This window comes from Piliocolobus tephrosceles, chromosome Y (genome assembly GCF_002776525.5).
Source record: "Piliocolobus tephrosceles isolate RC106 chromosome Y, ASM277652v3, whole genome shotgun sequence".
Lineage (NCBI taxonomy): Eukaryota > Metazoa > Chordata > Mammalia > Primates > Cercopithecidae > Piliocolobus > Piliocolobus tephrosceles.
The window spans coordinates 25,347,620-25,365,282 of record NC_045456.1 but is presented as its reverse complement, the minus strand read 5'-3'; the positions used below and the strand labels follow the sequence as shown (position 1 = coordinate 25,365,282).

Below are 17,663 nucleotides of genomic sequence, written 5' to 3'. Positions count from 1 at the left end.
ATTCTTTATGTATTTTTTAGTTGAGCTACTTGTCTTTTTGTTACTGAGTTCTAGGAGTTTTTTGTATATTCTTGATGATAAATCTTGATTAAACATGATTTGCAAATATTTTCTCCCATCATATAGGTTTTCATTTCATTTTATTGACAGTGAGCTTTGCACAGAGGTTTCTAATTTTAGATCAAGTTCAATTTATCTGTTGTGGCTTATGCTTTTGATGCCCTCTCTGTTGCCATGTTCATGAACATGAAGAATCTTCAGATTTTCTCCTAGATTTCTTTGGTTTTACTTCTTATATTTAATAAATAATTGATTATATTTAGTATATTATGTGAGTTAGGTGACGAGCCTCATTCTTTTGCTTGAGAAAATTAAACTGCCCATTCAAGAGTGGACTAAGCATTCTGTGAAAAAATCAGTTGATCATATATGTAAAGATTATTTTCAGGTTCTCAACTCTATTCTACCATTGTCTCTATTTCTGTCCTTATGTTAGCTATACTATTTTGATTACAGTAGCTTTGTAGGAAGTTTTAATATTGGGAAATGTGAGTCATTGGAGTTTATTGCTCCTCATAGTTGTTTTAGGTACTTGCAGTTGCTTAGTGCTGTAGCAGTGCATTGGTCCCAAAGTGACCTCCCTCTCTGGAGTGATGCCTTTGCATGATCTCCAGGCAGTCCCCTGTGTTAGTGTGAGGGCCCTTGAAGGGTGTAGGGGCTTTATCATGGCTAGCATCCACATGTCTTTTTCATTCACATTTGGAGAAATTTCATACCTATCTTTAAGTATATGTTACAACTAGTTCTTTCTCCATTCGTTGTGGAGTGTAATGACACTTAGTTCTCTGATTAATAACCCACAAATCCATGAGGCTGCATTCTTTCGTTGCCTTAGTTTATTTTTTCTTGTTAGCTTAGCTTGAGTAGTTTTTATTTTTCTGTATTCTAGTTTAATAATGTTTCTGTGTGCATTGTGCCACTGAGGCTATTAGCTGAGCTCTTTATTTTGACTATTTCATTTGCAAGTTCTCAAGTTTACATTGGTTTGCCTTTTGTAGCTTCTATTTCTTTACTGTGACTTTCTCATTTTTCCTCTTTTTTGTTGTTCTTTGAAGCACTTTTATTCCAGTTTAAAATTTGTTATATATTCAAATATTTTTCCCATCTTTTTCATTCAGTGTGATTTACTTCTTTTTTTTTTTTTTTTTTTTTTTTTTTGTTTTGGATATGGTGAATGATTTTTAACTGGATCTTGAAAGGTTTTATGTTATGCTATCAGACAGAGTCTCATTCTGTTGCCTAGCAGTAGTGCTATCTCGGCTCACTGCAACCTCTGCCTCGTGGGTTCAAGTGATTCTCATGCCTCAGCCTCTCAAGTAGCTGGAACTACAGGTATGTGTCACCATACTTCACTAAGTTTTGTAGTTTTAGTAGAGTTGGGGTTTCACTCTGTTGGCCAGGCTGGTCTTGAACCCCTTACCTTCAGTGATCCACTCACCTCAGCCTCCGAAAGTACTGAAATTACAGGTGTGAACCACTGCATCTGGCTGGTGGATCTTAGGATCTTATATTAATCTACAGTAAATTGTATTGCTGTTTCTTACTGCCAGGTGAACGTTAAAGTTCAGATTCTTCACTGAGTTAGGCTTTTTGTTAATGCCGAACTGAAATGAGAGTTTTGGCTTCCCACATGGTTTCCATTATTCTTCCAGGCTTCCTTATTTCTGGCCTGTGGTTAAAATCCTAACTTCCACCTGGGCGCTCTGATTCCACCAACATGTGCAGGCAACTCGTTTCTGCCATGTGAGTGTGAAATCTAGGCTACTTTCAGCGGAGGACATGTGAGCCTCATTACCAGCCATCAGATAAATTTTTTTCTTGCTCCCTTATTGGCATCCTCTCACATTAACGCAATAGGTGGCCTGATAAATGATAGATGTAGTAGATGCTTTCTAGAATGATAGATGTAGTAGATGCTTTCTACTTGAACTTTGTGTGTAGAGTAGTAGGTGGTTTGAGGGAACTCTTTTTCTGTACTGTTTGCAGTGAATAGATTACATTCTCAGTTTTCTGTCTTGCTGGATTGCCTTTTTCCTTGGTCCTTTGGTTACTAAGATTAGTTCCACCCTGCCTGCCTTCATTCTTTTTGGTGCTTCCAGAATGGTGGTTTCTTCAGTTTCAAATGTAGTAGGATAGAATGGAAAAAGATAACCTGTAAATGGTGGGAATTTACCACTGTGGTATTCTTCAGGCTTTCTGTTCCTTTGTTCCCAATAATTGTTACTTGTAGTGTTTATGCTGAACAGTGTCCCACATTTCTCATTCGTGCAACACTTCTTGAGGTCTATCTCCCAGGACTTTTCTAACCCCGGAGATTTCTTTCTCTCCCTGTTTCTCTCTGTAAAGCTTCTAGCCAGTCTGCAGTTTAGATACTTGCTCTTTTGAAGCTACTAGATGCTTATCTGTAAAAATCTGCATGTTTTCTATGATATTCTTGGGCTTGAACATCCCCAAATGCTTTCTGAATAAATTCACACTAGAAGAGAAACTACTGCATTCTGTGATCTTTTTCCACTAGAGTTGAACCTTTGCTTTTCAAGGTCTGGAGCCTGAGATAATGGCCACTACTCTTGAAATGATCCCTGTGCTTTAGGAGTAGGCACTGGGTAGGAGCTATGGTCTTTAGTCTGCTTGCTTCTTTTACGTGGAATCTATCCAGAGTTATTTAAATCAAGGGCTATTGAGCATCAGTACTTTACTGGTCTGCTGCACCTGGATTAGAGTTTCCAGTTAGCCATTGTGGGCATGGGAGAGCAAAGCAGCTTCTTGTCTTGTCATTTGCCCTTTTTTTTGTTTTTGTTTTGTTTTCCAGACAGAGTTTCGCTCTGTCATCCAGGCTGGAGCACAGTGGCATGATCTTGGCTCACTGCAATCTCTGCCTCCCACATTCAAGTGATTCTCCTGCCTCAACCTCCCAAGTAGCTGGGACTACAGGCACGTGCCATCACGCCTGGCTAATTTTTTGCATTTTTAGTAGAGACGGGTTGTTTCACTGTGTTAATCAGGATGGTCTCCATCTCCTGATCTTGTGATCCGCCTGCCTCAGCCCCTCAAAGTGTTGGGATTACAAGCGTGAGCCACTGCGCCTGCCCCCACTTATTTTTAATATAGTTTCTGCAATACTGAGCTGAGTGGGGGAAATGTTGGTAGCTTACATCTATTGAGAAGTTAGCCTAGCCCTAAAACAGGAACAAGAGAGAACACTATATTTTGGTGGGTCTAGTGGTCCTATCTTACTGAGCTGGGGTAGAGTAGGAATGGTGTGAGAAAGAATTAGTTCAGGCTAAAATGAGATAGATTTTCACTGTTTTTGCTGAAAACTTGATATATTTTCTTATGTAAAATTTTCTCCATTTGAATAGTGCCCTTAAGACAGCTATAGAGAGACTTTAAGGTTGCTTTTCTTGAAAAAGTGTCTACTTTCAGGCTACTTTTTTGGATGTCACTCCTTTGCACTTTTTTGTTTTGAAAGTAAATATTTTAGTCATATAAATGTAGCCTATATTGTGAGATGTTCTTATATATGCTGCTGTCTGTTGAGCATTAAATTTGTTTTTTTTTAAAATTCTGTCTTGTCATTTTATAATTGTTTGAAAAAAGCAAGTTTTCCTCAATAGGCTTACCCCCACACCTTAACTTTTTGTGGTTAAATTCAGTGAAACCATTTCAGCTAACATTTACATCTTTATTGTAAAAATCTCTGAAATTTGTAAAAGTGTTTGTTCAAGACAGAATCCTCTGCCTATTACAGTGTGTTCAGTCTGCCACTTTTGGCATTCTGCTGTTTTCAGTTTATTTTTTCTTTTTCATCTTTTTCGATTTATTTTTGACTTTTGGATGATATTTATTGCAATAGTTTATCCTAAAAGCTTATCCCCAGGAATGTAATCATTGCTCAGCTGTTTTCCAGAGATTCTGAGTTGAATGGATAAAGTGATGGATTTTCCTAGTTTTGTCATTGTTAATGTTTCCACTAATTCTAATGTGCTTTTATGACTTATTTTTTATGTTTTTATTTTGCGATTTTATTTTTGTGCATTTTTGTAGGCTGTCAGTAACAACTCTTCTATATGATTTGAGTCCTCTTTTTGCCTTTAGATAGGTTTTAGGGCATAGGGCATCCTAACTTGGAATTAAACTATAGATAATAGTAGTCTACTGATTGTGTAAAGGGAAGCATCACAAAGAGTTATTTTGCACCTTAGGTGACTGAATTTTTATCTTTCTAGAAAGTGAATTGCATGCTAAGAAAAATTAGAAAACTTTATCATAGTGGGGAATACCTCTAGAAGATTGCCATTACTTTTGGTCCCTGAAGGAGGTCAAATTGATTCAAGTAATTGCTAAGATATTATGTTTGTTTGAGTGCATGGGTAAGATCTGATCATGGTTTTATATAGCTGATTAAATTAGTAAGCCATCAAATTTAGATTATTTGATTTTTATTGTTTATTAATGGATGGGCATGTTGAGCAGCTTATATTAAAATATCTATTTAATGTCTTCCAGTGGATTTTTAAATGAGATGTGATTTGGCTAATAATTATGTTTTCTTTTCCAGCATTATCTGCATATCAGAGATATTACAGTTTACAGTCTGACTACTGGAAGGTTGGTACAAATTTTCAATGACAGTTTTGATTTCCTTTATGGCAGATCATACTCAGTATACATTTATCTTGTCATAGGATGTAACCCATGCTATTAGTCATAGTTGTAACTGCTGTGAGGGTTAGCCATAGATAATATAATGTGGATAAAGGGAAAGTCCTGTTTTAGTCACAGACTTTGAAAGGCCATGTGTTGATTCCTAATATAAATAAAATTGTTTCTGGCTTTCATGAATTGCTTGAGTGGGAAAGAAATGTAATTAAAAATGAAAACTACATAGTACAAAACATATATTGATATGCATTTATTTTGATTTTTTTTTTTTTTTTTTGGTAAAACATTATGGACATATAAAGTATATAGCTTAGAATTCACTCATTGAAAGTGTATGATTCAGTAGTTGTTAATGTATTCATAGAGTTGTCCAGCCATCACAACAATTAATTTGGAAACATTTTGATAATATTAAAATAAAACACCATACCCTTCTGTCTCTCTCCCCTCTGTTTCTATATATTGCCTATTCTGGACAAATTTTGATGGAGTCCATCAAAACTTAAGTCTTCGGTGCTTCAAAGAATTTTATCAAAACTAAAAAAAAACTCAAAAGATAAGAAAACATCTACAAATCATGTAAGGATCAAATAACCAGATACATATATTTTAAAACTCTTGCAACTCAAGAAATAATGGAAGAAAAGTAACCAGAATAGACATTTGTCCAAAACTAAGCATATCCAAAGGCCAATAAACGAAAAGATGTTCAAACATTAGTCATAAGGACAATGAGAATGGAAACTACAGACCACTTCGTATTTTCTAGGATGATAAAAATTTTTTAAAGACAGCAGGTGTTGGCTAGGGTGTAGAGAAACAGATCTTTAAATGCTGAGGTGGGAATGTAAAATGGTGTGACTACTCTAGAAAACAACCTAGCAGCTCTTCACAAAGTTACTATCTTGTCAAACAATTCCACTCCTAGGTATATAATAAAAGAAAATAAAACTACATGTTCAAACAAAAGCAAGGCTACAGATGTTCACTGCAGCGTATACATAAAAGCCACAAAGCAGAAACAAGCAAGTGTCCATGCAACAAATGATGGGAAAAAAATATTTTGACTGTATGTTTAGTGAAAATGTCAAAATGTATAAATACAGTGTTTTCTTTTGTTGCTTCTGCCTTTACTGGTGACTGACTAATTTAAATATATCTGTTAAATAAATCCAACATCATACATGTTTATCAGTGTTTTCCTTTTAGAGTTTTATAATTATAGCTTTTACATTTTGGTATTTGATTATTTGAGTTAATTTTGATATGAGCAGGGAACTTCCTGTTCTACTATTTTTGTTGATTTTTCTTAACTTCAGCCTTTTTCTTCCTCCTTGGGAAATTGTATATATTTCTATGTAAAAAAAAATGTATATTTGTTTTTCTGATGATATCCTGTAAGTCTCATATGCACTCTTTACTTTTACTTTTTTTTTTTTTTTTTTCATCTAACTGGCTAATTTCATTTTTGTTTCCAGACACCAACTTGAAACAACTGCCAGCTAATTTCAGATGACCTTATTGTATACCAGCCTGCTGGTTCTTCTTCATATTTGCGTCAGCTAATTGAGGCTGTTAATGTTCTATTTTGTTAAGGTGTTCTTCATTCAGGTCTAGGTTTTTTTTTTTTAATGGTTTTTATTTCTTTCTTAAAGCTCTCATTTTATTCATTCATTGTTTTCTCGATTTCTTTTACTTATCTGTCTTATGTTTCATCTCATTCAGCTTCTTTAAGGTGATTATTTCAAATTCTTTTCTGTGTTGTTTACTTGTACTTGGTCACTGTACTTGGTACTTGGTCACTGGAGCTTTATTAATTGGTTTTGCTGGTGTCATTTTGGCTGTATGTGTATTCAAAGAGCAAATACCTCTCCAGTCTTTACAGACCTCCTCTCTGGACCCTGGGCTGTTGGGATTAGCCTCTGGGATCACTGATAGGAACCAGGTCAGGCGGCTGCTACTGGATATATAGTAGAGTCTGTGGTTGGGACACCTATTACTCGGGTCTAAGGCAGGTGTTTCTAATGGTTTTTAGACAGGATGGCTTTTAGGATGTTGGTCAGTATGGCTGGTAGCTGGAGCTGCATTACAGTTTTGCTTTAAAATATGCAATTTGACAGGGTAGTAGGCCTACCTCAGGGGCACATACTGGACAGAGTTTTGCCCAACTAGGAAACCACTGATTAGGCAAAACCCTGTCCTGGCCTGAGGCTAGTAAGGTCTGTAGCCAAGTTACAGAGCAGTTTCAGAGTCTTTGTGGGACTGGGGTTCACAGTCCATTACCCAAGGCATAGTGTGGCATCTATGTCCCTGGGTATAGTGCCTGAATCGTTGCTATTCAGTGTTGTTATGATTGAGGCTGCAGGGTGATAGGACTATAGCTGGGGACCTTGTTGGCAAAACTGCCACCTGGGCACAGGCCTGCTTTTGCCAAACAATTCTTAGTCTCAGAGTTTTGCTGTCTTCTACTTGGGATTCAAAGCTCCCACAAAGCCACTTTCGCTTGTGAATCATTGTCAAGTTATTGCTACTATGGGGTATATGAACAGAGGACCTTCTGATCCACCGTTTTCTGATCTTGTACTTTTTCCGCACAGAATTTATCCAAGCTTTTTAAGATATATTGGTTGTTTTTCATCACTTTTACTCATTGTCTTCGTTTTTTCAAAGTAAACTTTATTTTTTATTGACAAGTCTAGCTTTGCAAGATTATTTCAAAGATAACCACAGTGTGCCTATACATAATCCCCTGTTGATAACATCTTATGTTAATCTGGTACATGTGTTGTTAAAGTTTATTATGCAGTCTTGATGTGTTAGCATTAAGTAAAGTTCATTCTTTATTCAGATTTCCAGAGTTTTTACCTAATTTTTTTTTTTTTGGATCCCATCGTGAATATAACATTATTACTTCTCATGTCTTTCTTTTAGGCTCCTTTTGGCTATGACAGTTCCTCAGACTTACCATAAATTTTAAAGGTTTTCATCATTGTCGGCAAGCTAACACAAGAAGAGAAAACCAAACTCCATATGTTCTCTCTCATAAGTGGTAGTTGAACAATGAGAACACATGGACACAGGGAGGGGAACATCACATACTGGGGTCTGTGAGGGAACTGACAGGGGTTGGGTAGGGGAAGGGTAGCAGCACAAGAAATACCTAATGTAGAAGATTGGTTGATGGGTGCAGCGATCCCCCATGGCACATGTATACCTGTGTACTAGACCTGCACATTCTGCACATGTATCCCAGAACTTAAAGTGTAATAGTTAAAAAAAGAATTTTTTTTAGTTTTTCTTTTTTCAGGACTCTTAAGTTCTATTTTAGATACATACCTGTCATTATTGCAGTGCTACCATGTCTTAATTAGTGTTCCTTGTAGTAAGTTTTCAGATTGGTTAGTATGATTTTTTTCAGTGTGGTTCCTTTTTTGCAAAGTTATTTTGGCTCCTCTAGATACCTTGTATTTTCTACAGGATTAGTTTTGTGTTTGTGCCAAAAGCCACCAGGAATTATGATATGTAGTTCAAATTTAAGAGTAGGGTCATCTTAACAATATTACATGGTACATTCCATGAACACTTATAGTGAAATGATATCAACAGAGGATATCTGTATTTATTTATTTATCTATTTATCTCACACTTACCCAGGCTATTCTTGAACTTCTGGGCTCAAGCAATCCACCCTCCTTGACCTTCCAAAGTAGATTATAGGAATGAGCCGCTAAATCCAGCCCTCTTGTTACTTATTTGGAACTTTTAACATTTGTATCAAAATATTTTTTAGTTGTCAAAGCATTATAATTTTGTTACAGTTGAAATAACAAATTTACACTAATTTTTAGGTATTTTATTTTATTTTTTAACTGTCAGGCTCAGGGTACATGTGCAGGTTTGTTATACAGGTAAGCTGAGTGTCATAGGGGTTTGGTGTAGAGATTATTTTGTCACCTAAGTAACATGCATAGTACCTAATAGGTAGTTTTTTGATCCTTCTCCCGCCGTCTACCCTCAAGCACGCTGAGGTGTCTCGTTAGTAATATGTATTTGGTTTTCTGTTGCTGCACTAGTTCACTTAGTGCAGCAACAGAATAATGGCCTCCTGCTCCATCCATGTTTCTGCAGAGGACATCATCTCATTCCTTTTTATGGCTGCATAGTATATACCATGGTGTGTATTTATACCACAATTCCTTTCCAGGATTACAGAAATGATTTTTGTTAAAATTGAAAATTCCCTCATGTTAAAAACCCTTAACAAAGGAGGCATTGGCAGAACCTACCTCAAAATAATAACAGCCATTGTGATAAACTCATAGCCAACATCACATCGAATGGACAAAAGCTGAAACCATTTCCCTTGAAAAAAAACAGAACAAGGATGCCCTGCCTGTCACCACCACTGATAAACATGGTACTGGAAGTTCTAGCCAGACCAGTCAGGGGAGAGAAAGACATAAAGAGCCTCCAGATAGGAAGAGAGGAAGTCAAATTATCTGTGTTTGCAGATGATAATATTTTATTAAATTTTTACTTATATCTATTTCTTTTTTAAACATGCTTTGGGTTTAGTTGTTTTTTGTTTTTTTGAAGAGCAGGTTACTTGTAGGATTTAATTCTTAGCAATGGAATTTATACCTGTAATTTGCCCTCTGAGCATTCTTGTAACTGCTTTCTATCAGTTCTGTGAAGATGTATTTTATCTTTTAATTCTTATGAAGTATTTACTGATTTGTTTGACTCATTGGAAATTTAGACACACAGATTTACAAACGTGTGTTTAATTTCCACAATTTGTGAATTTTCTGTTTTATTACTAAATATATTCTGTCATCACAAGAGATACTTTGTATGAATATATTATTTTAAAAACTTTTTAAAACTGTTAAGTCTTGTTTTATGGCTTATCATAGGGACTGTTCAAAAGCTGGGGTTTTTTTCTTTTCTTTTTTCTTTTTTTTTTTTTTTTTTTTTTTTTTTTTGAGGCAGAGTCTTGCTCTGTTGCCAGGCTGGAGAGCAGAGGCAGATCTCAGCTCACTGCAGTGTCTGCCTCCCAGGTTCAAGGGATTCTTCTGCCTCAGCTTCCCAAGTAGCTGAGACTACAGGTGTGCACCACCACGCCCAGCTAATTCTTTGTATTTTAGTAGAGACGGGGTTGCACTGTGTTGGCCAAGATGGTCTTCATCTCCTGACCTTGTGAACTGCATGCCTTGGCCTCCCAAAGTGCTGGGATTATATGTGTGAGCCACCACTCCTGGTCCAAGAGCTGTTTTTTTTGTGCTTGAGAAGAATGTATATCCTGCTATTGTTAGTGAAGTGTCATAGATTTTTGTTAGGTATAGTTAGTTCAAAATGTTGTCTTAATGTATTCTTCATACTCTTTTGCCTAGATGTTCTGTCCATTAGTGAAAATGGACTAATTTTTGGAAAGAGTTTGTAAAGGATTAGTACTAATGCTTTTTTAAATTAATTTTACAAATTTGTGGGGTTCATGTGCAATTTTGTTGCTTGCATAGATTGCACAGCGATCAAGTTAGAGCATTTAACATGTTATCCATCACCAAAATAATGTATGTTTCACCTATTAACTGATTTCTCATCATCCATCTCCCTTCCACAACCTCATACTTCCCAGACATTGGCTATGAATCCATTTGTCCTGCGTTTTCCTTTGTTGGGAGACGTTGTAATTACTGACTGATTTCACTACTTTATTTGTCTCTTCAGGTTTTCTGCCTGTTCCTGATTCTATCTTGGCAGTTTGTATGTTCGCAGGAATTTATCCTTTCTCTAGGTTTTCAATTTTTTGAGTTTGTAGTTGTTCATAATAGTCTCTGATGATGCCTCCTCCTCATTCTATCTTGGTAGGTTGTATGTTCACAGGAATTTATCCTTTCTCTAGCTTTTCAAGTTTATGAGTATATAGTTGTTTATAATAGTCTCTGATAATGTTTTGTATTTCTGTGATACCAATTATAGTGTTCCGTTTTTCATTTCTTGTTTTATTTATTCTGGTCTCTCCCTTACTTTTTTGGTTAGTTTAACTACTGGTTTATCACTCTTCTTTACCCTTTAGAAGAAACCACTTTTTCTTTTGTTGATTCTTTCTTGGCCAGGCTGTTCTCAAACTCCTGACCTCAAGTGGTCCACCCACCTTGGCCTCCCAAAATGCAGAGATTATAGGTGTGAGCCACCACACCTGACCAAGAAAATTAGTTTTTTTAGAGCTAATACACACCCACATACACAATTCTAGTCATGCATTTTTCTAGTCTATATTCCATTTAATGTAATTGGTTTTTCTAGTCTGTGTTCCATTTAATGCTCCTGTGGTCTTTTTTTCTTCTGCTAGTTTTGGGTTTGAGTGTGATCTTGCTTTTCTGGTTTCTTGAGTTGCATCATTAGATTCATAATTTGTAGTATTTATATGTTTTAAAGATGGACATTTAGTGCTGTAAACTTTCCTGTTAACGCTGCTTTTGTTGTATCTCACTTCTCACTGCTTTTGGTTTATTGTGTTTCTTTTTTTTGTGTTTCAAAAAATTTGACTTTCATGTTAATGTCTGTGTTGACCCGGTGATCATATGTCACAGTAAAACTCCGGACAAGGAAGACAAAGAGACCTTTGCAGACCAAAGACAACTTTATTTAATTTGGGCACCTGAGCCAACAGCAGACTCATACACAAAATGGCTACTGACCCTGACAAAGAATGCAGGCTTGCTTTACATGTCATTTGAGGCGGGAAAATGAGGCAGGATACCGGTTTCAGACAAAGACATAAATTATTTAACCCTGTGACAGTTCTGAGAAAGCTTACAATTTAGTTATCTTGACCAGTCAACCGCAAAGCTGGGCAAAGCTGGGGTAATGGAAAACAGGAATTACAGAAACATGCAGGGGTCTGGAGGCAGGCGATAAGCTTGGAAGGTTGAGATAGCTTGTAGCTGCAACTTGTTAGCAATGCTGGGAGGGACTACTTAAATTTCTTAGCCTACGTGTAACTTCTAAGTAACCTGTACTTAATGTTAACTATTTCATATGTTATGTTTATTATTTTTGGCTTTATTATTTATTTTATTTTATTTTCCTTTCACATTCCCCCGTTTAAAAGCTTTCTTTTAAAATAAACTATTATTAGAAAGCTTTTACCTTTTTCCTGATGATGCACATGATGCTAGGATAGTAGGACAGAGTCAAAGGCCTGACAAAAGGCAATTCATCTGTTTGCATGGGGAGTTGCTTTGCCAGTGTATCTGCTTTTAGCGTCCCTTACCTTCTTTGTGGGAGCAGACTGGCTCCCTGGCTTAAATTTTTCTCAGCCTTTGCTGTCCTCCCTGTGGCTGTGCCTGTCTTTTTAGATTGTTTCCATCTTTCAGGGAATCTTCCCTGTCACTGACTTAACCAGCCATCCATGTAGGGGGCATGAATTTTCGCCTGTTTTCTAGAGAGAAGCACGAGTAAGCCAGTCAGGAGCTGAACTTAACTATTTTCTGTGGCGCCATTTGCCTGTGCATAAGTAGAAGTTAGATTATACTTCAACAAATTATTTTTATAAGTGATGTTTAAGGCCTAACTCTTCTATCCCATACCTATACATTTGTGTTTTACAATCCATGTAGAAGGTAAAGAGGGTGAGACATGGGAAAGGAAACTACTTTAGAAAAAACCTACGTTAGTTTCATAATTCTTCACCTTCTCTTGAGATGAACTTTCTTCTGTGGGTAATGGCTGATACTTATTTAGTGCCATTATTTGGGAGGGGTGTGTCTAGCCACTACTGCTTCTGTAGTGAACTGTGTGTTCCTACACAGGAGACGCAGTAAACAAGGGAGTATTAGACAGCTGCCTAATAGAAGTACTACACTTCCTATGAGAGTCTTGAATCCTCCAAAAGATGAAAACCATCCACCAAAAAGACAGTCTGAGGTCCAACCTTTCCAAGTTTGGATTGGAGCATGAGCTAACTTTCTCACTATGGCAGTGATTTCCATAACTGCCTACCTGTTGTCATCAATTTCTAAACAACAATTAGTCTAGTTAAATTTACTGCAGACGCAGATAATCTAATGCCAGTCTGTTTTGATAAATTGCATTTCTCATTCTGTGTAGATTGTACAGCCAATAAATCTAAAGCTTTAGGTGTTTCATTAGTTATAATTTCTAATAATGCGTGTAACCTAATGATGCAATTAATCATGTAGATGGGAGTACAGTATCCCTATAATCCATCTTGCACCCAGGTGGCCGGGCCATAATTATTTATTATTCTCTCTGCAATATGTGTCTTTCCAGTCCCCTATTTCTGTGTCTTCCTCTAAGTCTGCTGCTCCTTTGTTTTTACTTCTAGGCTCATCATAAATAGGAATACCCTAAAGCTTCTCCTTGCTTCAAGAGTAACAGGAAGAACGATTGTTTAATAACACCTAAGGCACAAGCTCCTGTCCGTTTTTCTGGCCACTGCCTATAGGCTCACTGATCACAGATCCAGTAGAGGCCTGCAGGTGATCACCATGTTGATGCTTACCATGTTTTGTGCTTTTGGTTGATCCCAAGAGTGATTTCAAGAAGAGAACCTAGAAAATGATTTAAAATGAGATGGCCTTCAGTTATTTTTACCCATTTTATTTTCTCTCTGCCATAGTTTTTCACATAGTTTCATTGTAGTATTGTTGCCCTAAACAGGCTAATTTGCCTGCTGGCTGTGGATAGGTAGTCCCCCAACGAGGTATGCAGTATCTTCCTATAATAGAAGCCTTTAAAAGCCAAGTACTATAGCTAGTAGGGATTAATTCTGGAGCATTTGTGGCAGAGAGAATTAAAATGTAGTTGTTCTGGGGAAGCAATTCTTTTACCTCCCAAGGCCATCTATCCTCCATGTCAGTCTTTTGCATACATACTATGAAGTAACTCCTAGATTTCCTGCTATGTTCTTAACTAACTGCACAAACAGATTTTTAGTGATAAAGGATGGCTCAGGAACTACTTGGTTAATATCTTCACTGAATGACTTGAAATTTTTAAATCGTTGCTGAGGTTTGTGAGCTTGAGTCTTTTTGATAATATAAAAACTATACAGTGCTGTTGGTAGGCCTGCACCCTGGAGTATTTAATGCCTAATCTCTCTAGCTTACGATCCGCCTCTTTTTCTGTGGCTTCATCACTGTATCCAACTGGAACTTCAGTGCCTATTGCCCAATCCGATTTGAAATAACAAATTCATTGAGGCTACAGGAATTTCCTGTTACACAATTATCATAGTTATACCAATCTGTGGAGAGGTTTCTGGAGAAACGTATGTCTTGAGACTGCAGGGTATCTCTAATCCAGTACAGGATACGAGTGGTTACAGTCAACTCTCTTTTGGAGTCAGGAATGTGGCAACCACGAGAGGCACACACTGACCTGACTGTAGGGCAAGGATTGCCATAACAGATTGGGGTCGCCATTATTATTTTAGTTTTAAGGAGTGTTCTTATTATCTAGCAGGTATCTAAACACAGATACACACTGTGTTTATTGATGGGGGGTATCCAGGTTGAATTGTAAAGAGTTCCTTTTTCAGACCTTTCACAAATGTCACACCAAGTTCGAGGTAGAACTTTGGGGTCACAGCAGACATAGGGCTGATTATCACCAACATCACACATTGAATAAGTAATTTGGTTATATACACAAATTCCTAGGGAGCCTATTTGCTTATAATGGGTTTGATATATAAAGGTTTTAACCTGTGTGTTCCTTACCCCAGTAGTTTCGGTGCACATGGAAAACTCATTTGTATTTTCACCGCTTTGTAAGTTTGACATAATAGTTAATACAAGTAAAACAGAGAGTAACATCTTCAGACTAGGCACAGGCAGGCTATGTTTCTTTCTGAAAGCAAGGGTTGGCAACAATGGCAATATAACAATAGTACAGCCAATATTACTAGAATAGCAATAAGTATTAAAATATTAGCCCATATCTACTTTACTTATCTGCTGAACACTCCTCAAGCCTTGGCAATGCGTAGAATAGTCAGCTTCTGGTTTTGTGACTATAGCAGGGCTCAATGACTTCTCGTTAACAGTTGGGTCTGAGGTTGACTGGTCTAGGTTTGGTCTCTGTTGGCACCTCATCTTAGGGTTAGTTTGGTGGGTTCATCGGGGTCTGGCTGGCTGGTCCATGTTTCCTGGGCAGTAACTGGCTTTAACTGGCTATGGTGGTTCCAGGGAACAACTTCAGCAATCTTAACAGCAGTGTGGGTAAATATGATTACTATAAAAGGCCCATGCCATATGTGCCCTAATGTGGACAGGTTCCACCTTTTGACCCAGACAGAGACCCTGGGTTGGTACAGGTGAACTAGGCTAGTTACGCCTACTGGCAGTCTTTCTTGCACCAAGCTTTGCACTTCTCTCATGGTTGCACCTAAAGCTTGCATTTGCCTTCTCACTGTTCCCTTACTTCTTTGAGATCTCCTTTAATTTGGAAAATAAGAGGGGGAGGCCCTCCAAAGAGAATTTCATAGGGTGAGTATCCAGTTTGCTTGTTTGGGATGCATCTGATTCGAAGAAGAACCATGGGCAGAGACATATCCCACTTTAGGTGGGTTTCTTGACAGAACTTTTTTAACAGTTGCTTTATTGTCCAGTTCATCCTTTTGACTTTTCCTGAACTTTGGGGATGGTATGCAATGTGCAGCTTCCATCTTGTTTTTAGTAATTGGGATAAGTTTTAAACAACTTCAGCCACAAATGCTGGGCCATTATTTGACCCGATAGTCAAAGGCACCCCAAACCTGTGGATAATATGTGCTAGTAATGCCCATGTTACTTCTTGGGCCATTTCAGTTTGGGTGGGGAAAGCTTCTACCCACCCATAATAGGTGCATATAAAGACTGATAAATACTTTAGTCCTCTTACATGGGGTAACTAAGTAAAATCTACCATCAGGTTCTCACAGGGGGTTGAGCCTACTTTTATTCTAAAGGTAATGGTTTTGGGAAAAGAGGTAACATTAAAGCTTTTTCTGCCAGTGGTGGGACTGCCATAGCCACCCACCTCACCTCTCTGTCTGCTTTTCTATTTTCTCTGGATCTATAGGATCTGTCTATCTGATGATCTCTGCAATGTATAATGGCCACCTTTTTAGGTGTCCAAACAGCATCTAAGAGCTGCAGCATCTCCTTTTTATTTTCTATTTCTTTTCCTGCAGCTGTTAGAAGTCCTCTCTCTAGATGGCTCCATGAGCATGCTGTGTAGCAAAAGCATATTCAGAATCAGTGTAGATATTAACTATCCTCCCTTTCCTAGTAATAAAGCTCTTGTTAAAGCAATAAGCTCAGCCTTTTGGGAGCAGAGGTTCCAGTTGTCAGTAACTGTGCTTCTACCACTGTTCCCTCACCTGACTTAAAATCATCTATCACTACCCCATAGCCAGCTCTGCAAACTCTATCTGAAATGAAGCTGCTACCATCTGTGAAATAGTCTAGATCTGAATTTTCAAAAGGATGATCTTTCAAGTCTTTCCTACTTGAAAACACTTGATCTACTACATCCTTACAATAATGTGATGGGAATTCTTTTGATTTTTCTATAGGCAACAGACTAGCTGGATTTAGGGTATTCACTGTTTCCACATTTATGTTAGGATTTTCATGTAACAGTCTGATATTTAGCCATTCTTGGATTAGACAGCCAGTGATGCCCCCTCTGCTCTAACAGGGTTATTACAGTGTGTGACGCCTGAATAGTTAACTTCTGTCCTAGCGTTAATTTGCCAGTCCCCTGGGCCAGCAAGAGAGTTGCCACTGCTGCTTTAAAGCAGTGTGGCCAGCCTAATGCCACTGTGTCTACTTGTTTAGATAAATAGGCCACAGGTCTATGCCATGATCCTAGCATTTGTGTTGAAACTGCTACTGCTGTCTCTTTTCTTTTCATCCACGTACAAGAAGAAAGGTTTAGTCTGATTTGGGATGCCTAAAGCTGGAACCTGTGTTAAGGCTTTTTTGAATTTTTAAAATTCACTTTAAAATTCCTTTGCTTGCTCTGTCTCCCAGAGGAGGGACTCTTTCTTACTCCACTTTGTAGCTTCATATAGAGGCTTAACTAAAAGTGAATCCTGATTTGGCGCCCTGTGGTGTGAGTAGGGAGTGTACACACGGCCTCTTTCTGCTCACCAAGCTCCCTTTGTCCTTTGCTTATTATAAAACCTAAATATTTCACTTTAGAACAACACATGCAAGCTTGCAGTGTGATTAGGATTTTTTTTTTTTTCTTTTTGAGACTTTGTGTAAAGCCTTCTATAAGACATAGAGAAGTTCCTCCATGCCTCTTTGGCAATTCTCCCTGGTAGGTGATTTGTTTTTCTAAGAGCACCAGAAGGCACACAAAAGAACCAGCGACCAGGCAAGGGTAGGAGCAAAACTGCAAGTTTATTTTTGGTAACCTAAGGTGTGGGGAAGAGGTCTGTCCCCCTCCGGCAAAAAAGGCCGGCAGCCTGACAGGAGTGAGAGACTCAGGAAGGCCGGGTGGCCTGCTGGCCGAGAGCCGCTTTTCTAAGAGTGGGAGGGCAACAGGCGGGGCATGGGCGTGTCAGGGGCGTTCCGCAGGTGCCACCAGGTAAATCTTGGTCTCTTCGGATTGACATCACCTGGCGCATGCCCGGTTGCTCTGCACCTTCCCTGGCGCATGCTGCATTTTCGCACTGGCGGGAAAAGTTAATGATGAAGAACCCGGAAGTGCGCCATCCTGCCTCCGTTCGTCCAAACAGTAGGAGCTGCAAATAAAAGATCATCAATATATTGGAGGACACACTTATGACTGAGTGGGATAAAGGTCTGAGGACCAAGGTCTGAGGCTAATGCTTCTTCAAAGATTGCCGGGAGTTCTTAATCCTTTGTGGAAGCCTAGTCCATGGATATAGATTATTTCCCCACTGAAAGGCAAAA

General features: G+C 38.1%; 1 protein-coding gene across 6 annotated transcripts in view; it reads left to right on the top strand.

Moving 5' to 3' along the window:
- LOC111535634 (histone demethylase UTY) overlaps positions 1 to 17,663 on the top strand; it is a 227,888-nt gene that overhangs the window by 26,340 nt on the left and 183,885 nt on the right. For all 6 annotated transcript variants that reach the window (XM_026451718.2, XM_026451717.2, XM_026451716.2 and 3 more), the window contains exon 4: positions 4,622 to 4,671. In XM_026451718.2, coding sequence (XP_026307503.1) covers positions 4,622 to 4,671 — 50 coding nt within the window. The remainder of the gene's footprint in view (positions 1 to 4,621; positions 4,672 to 17,663) is intronic.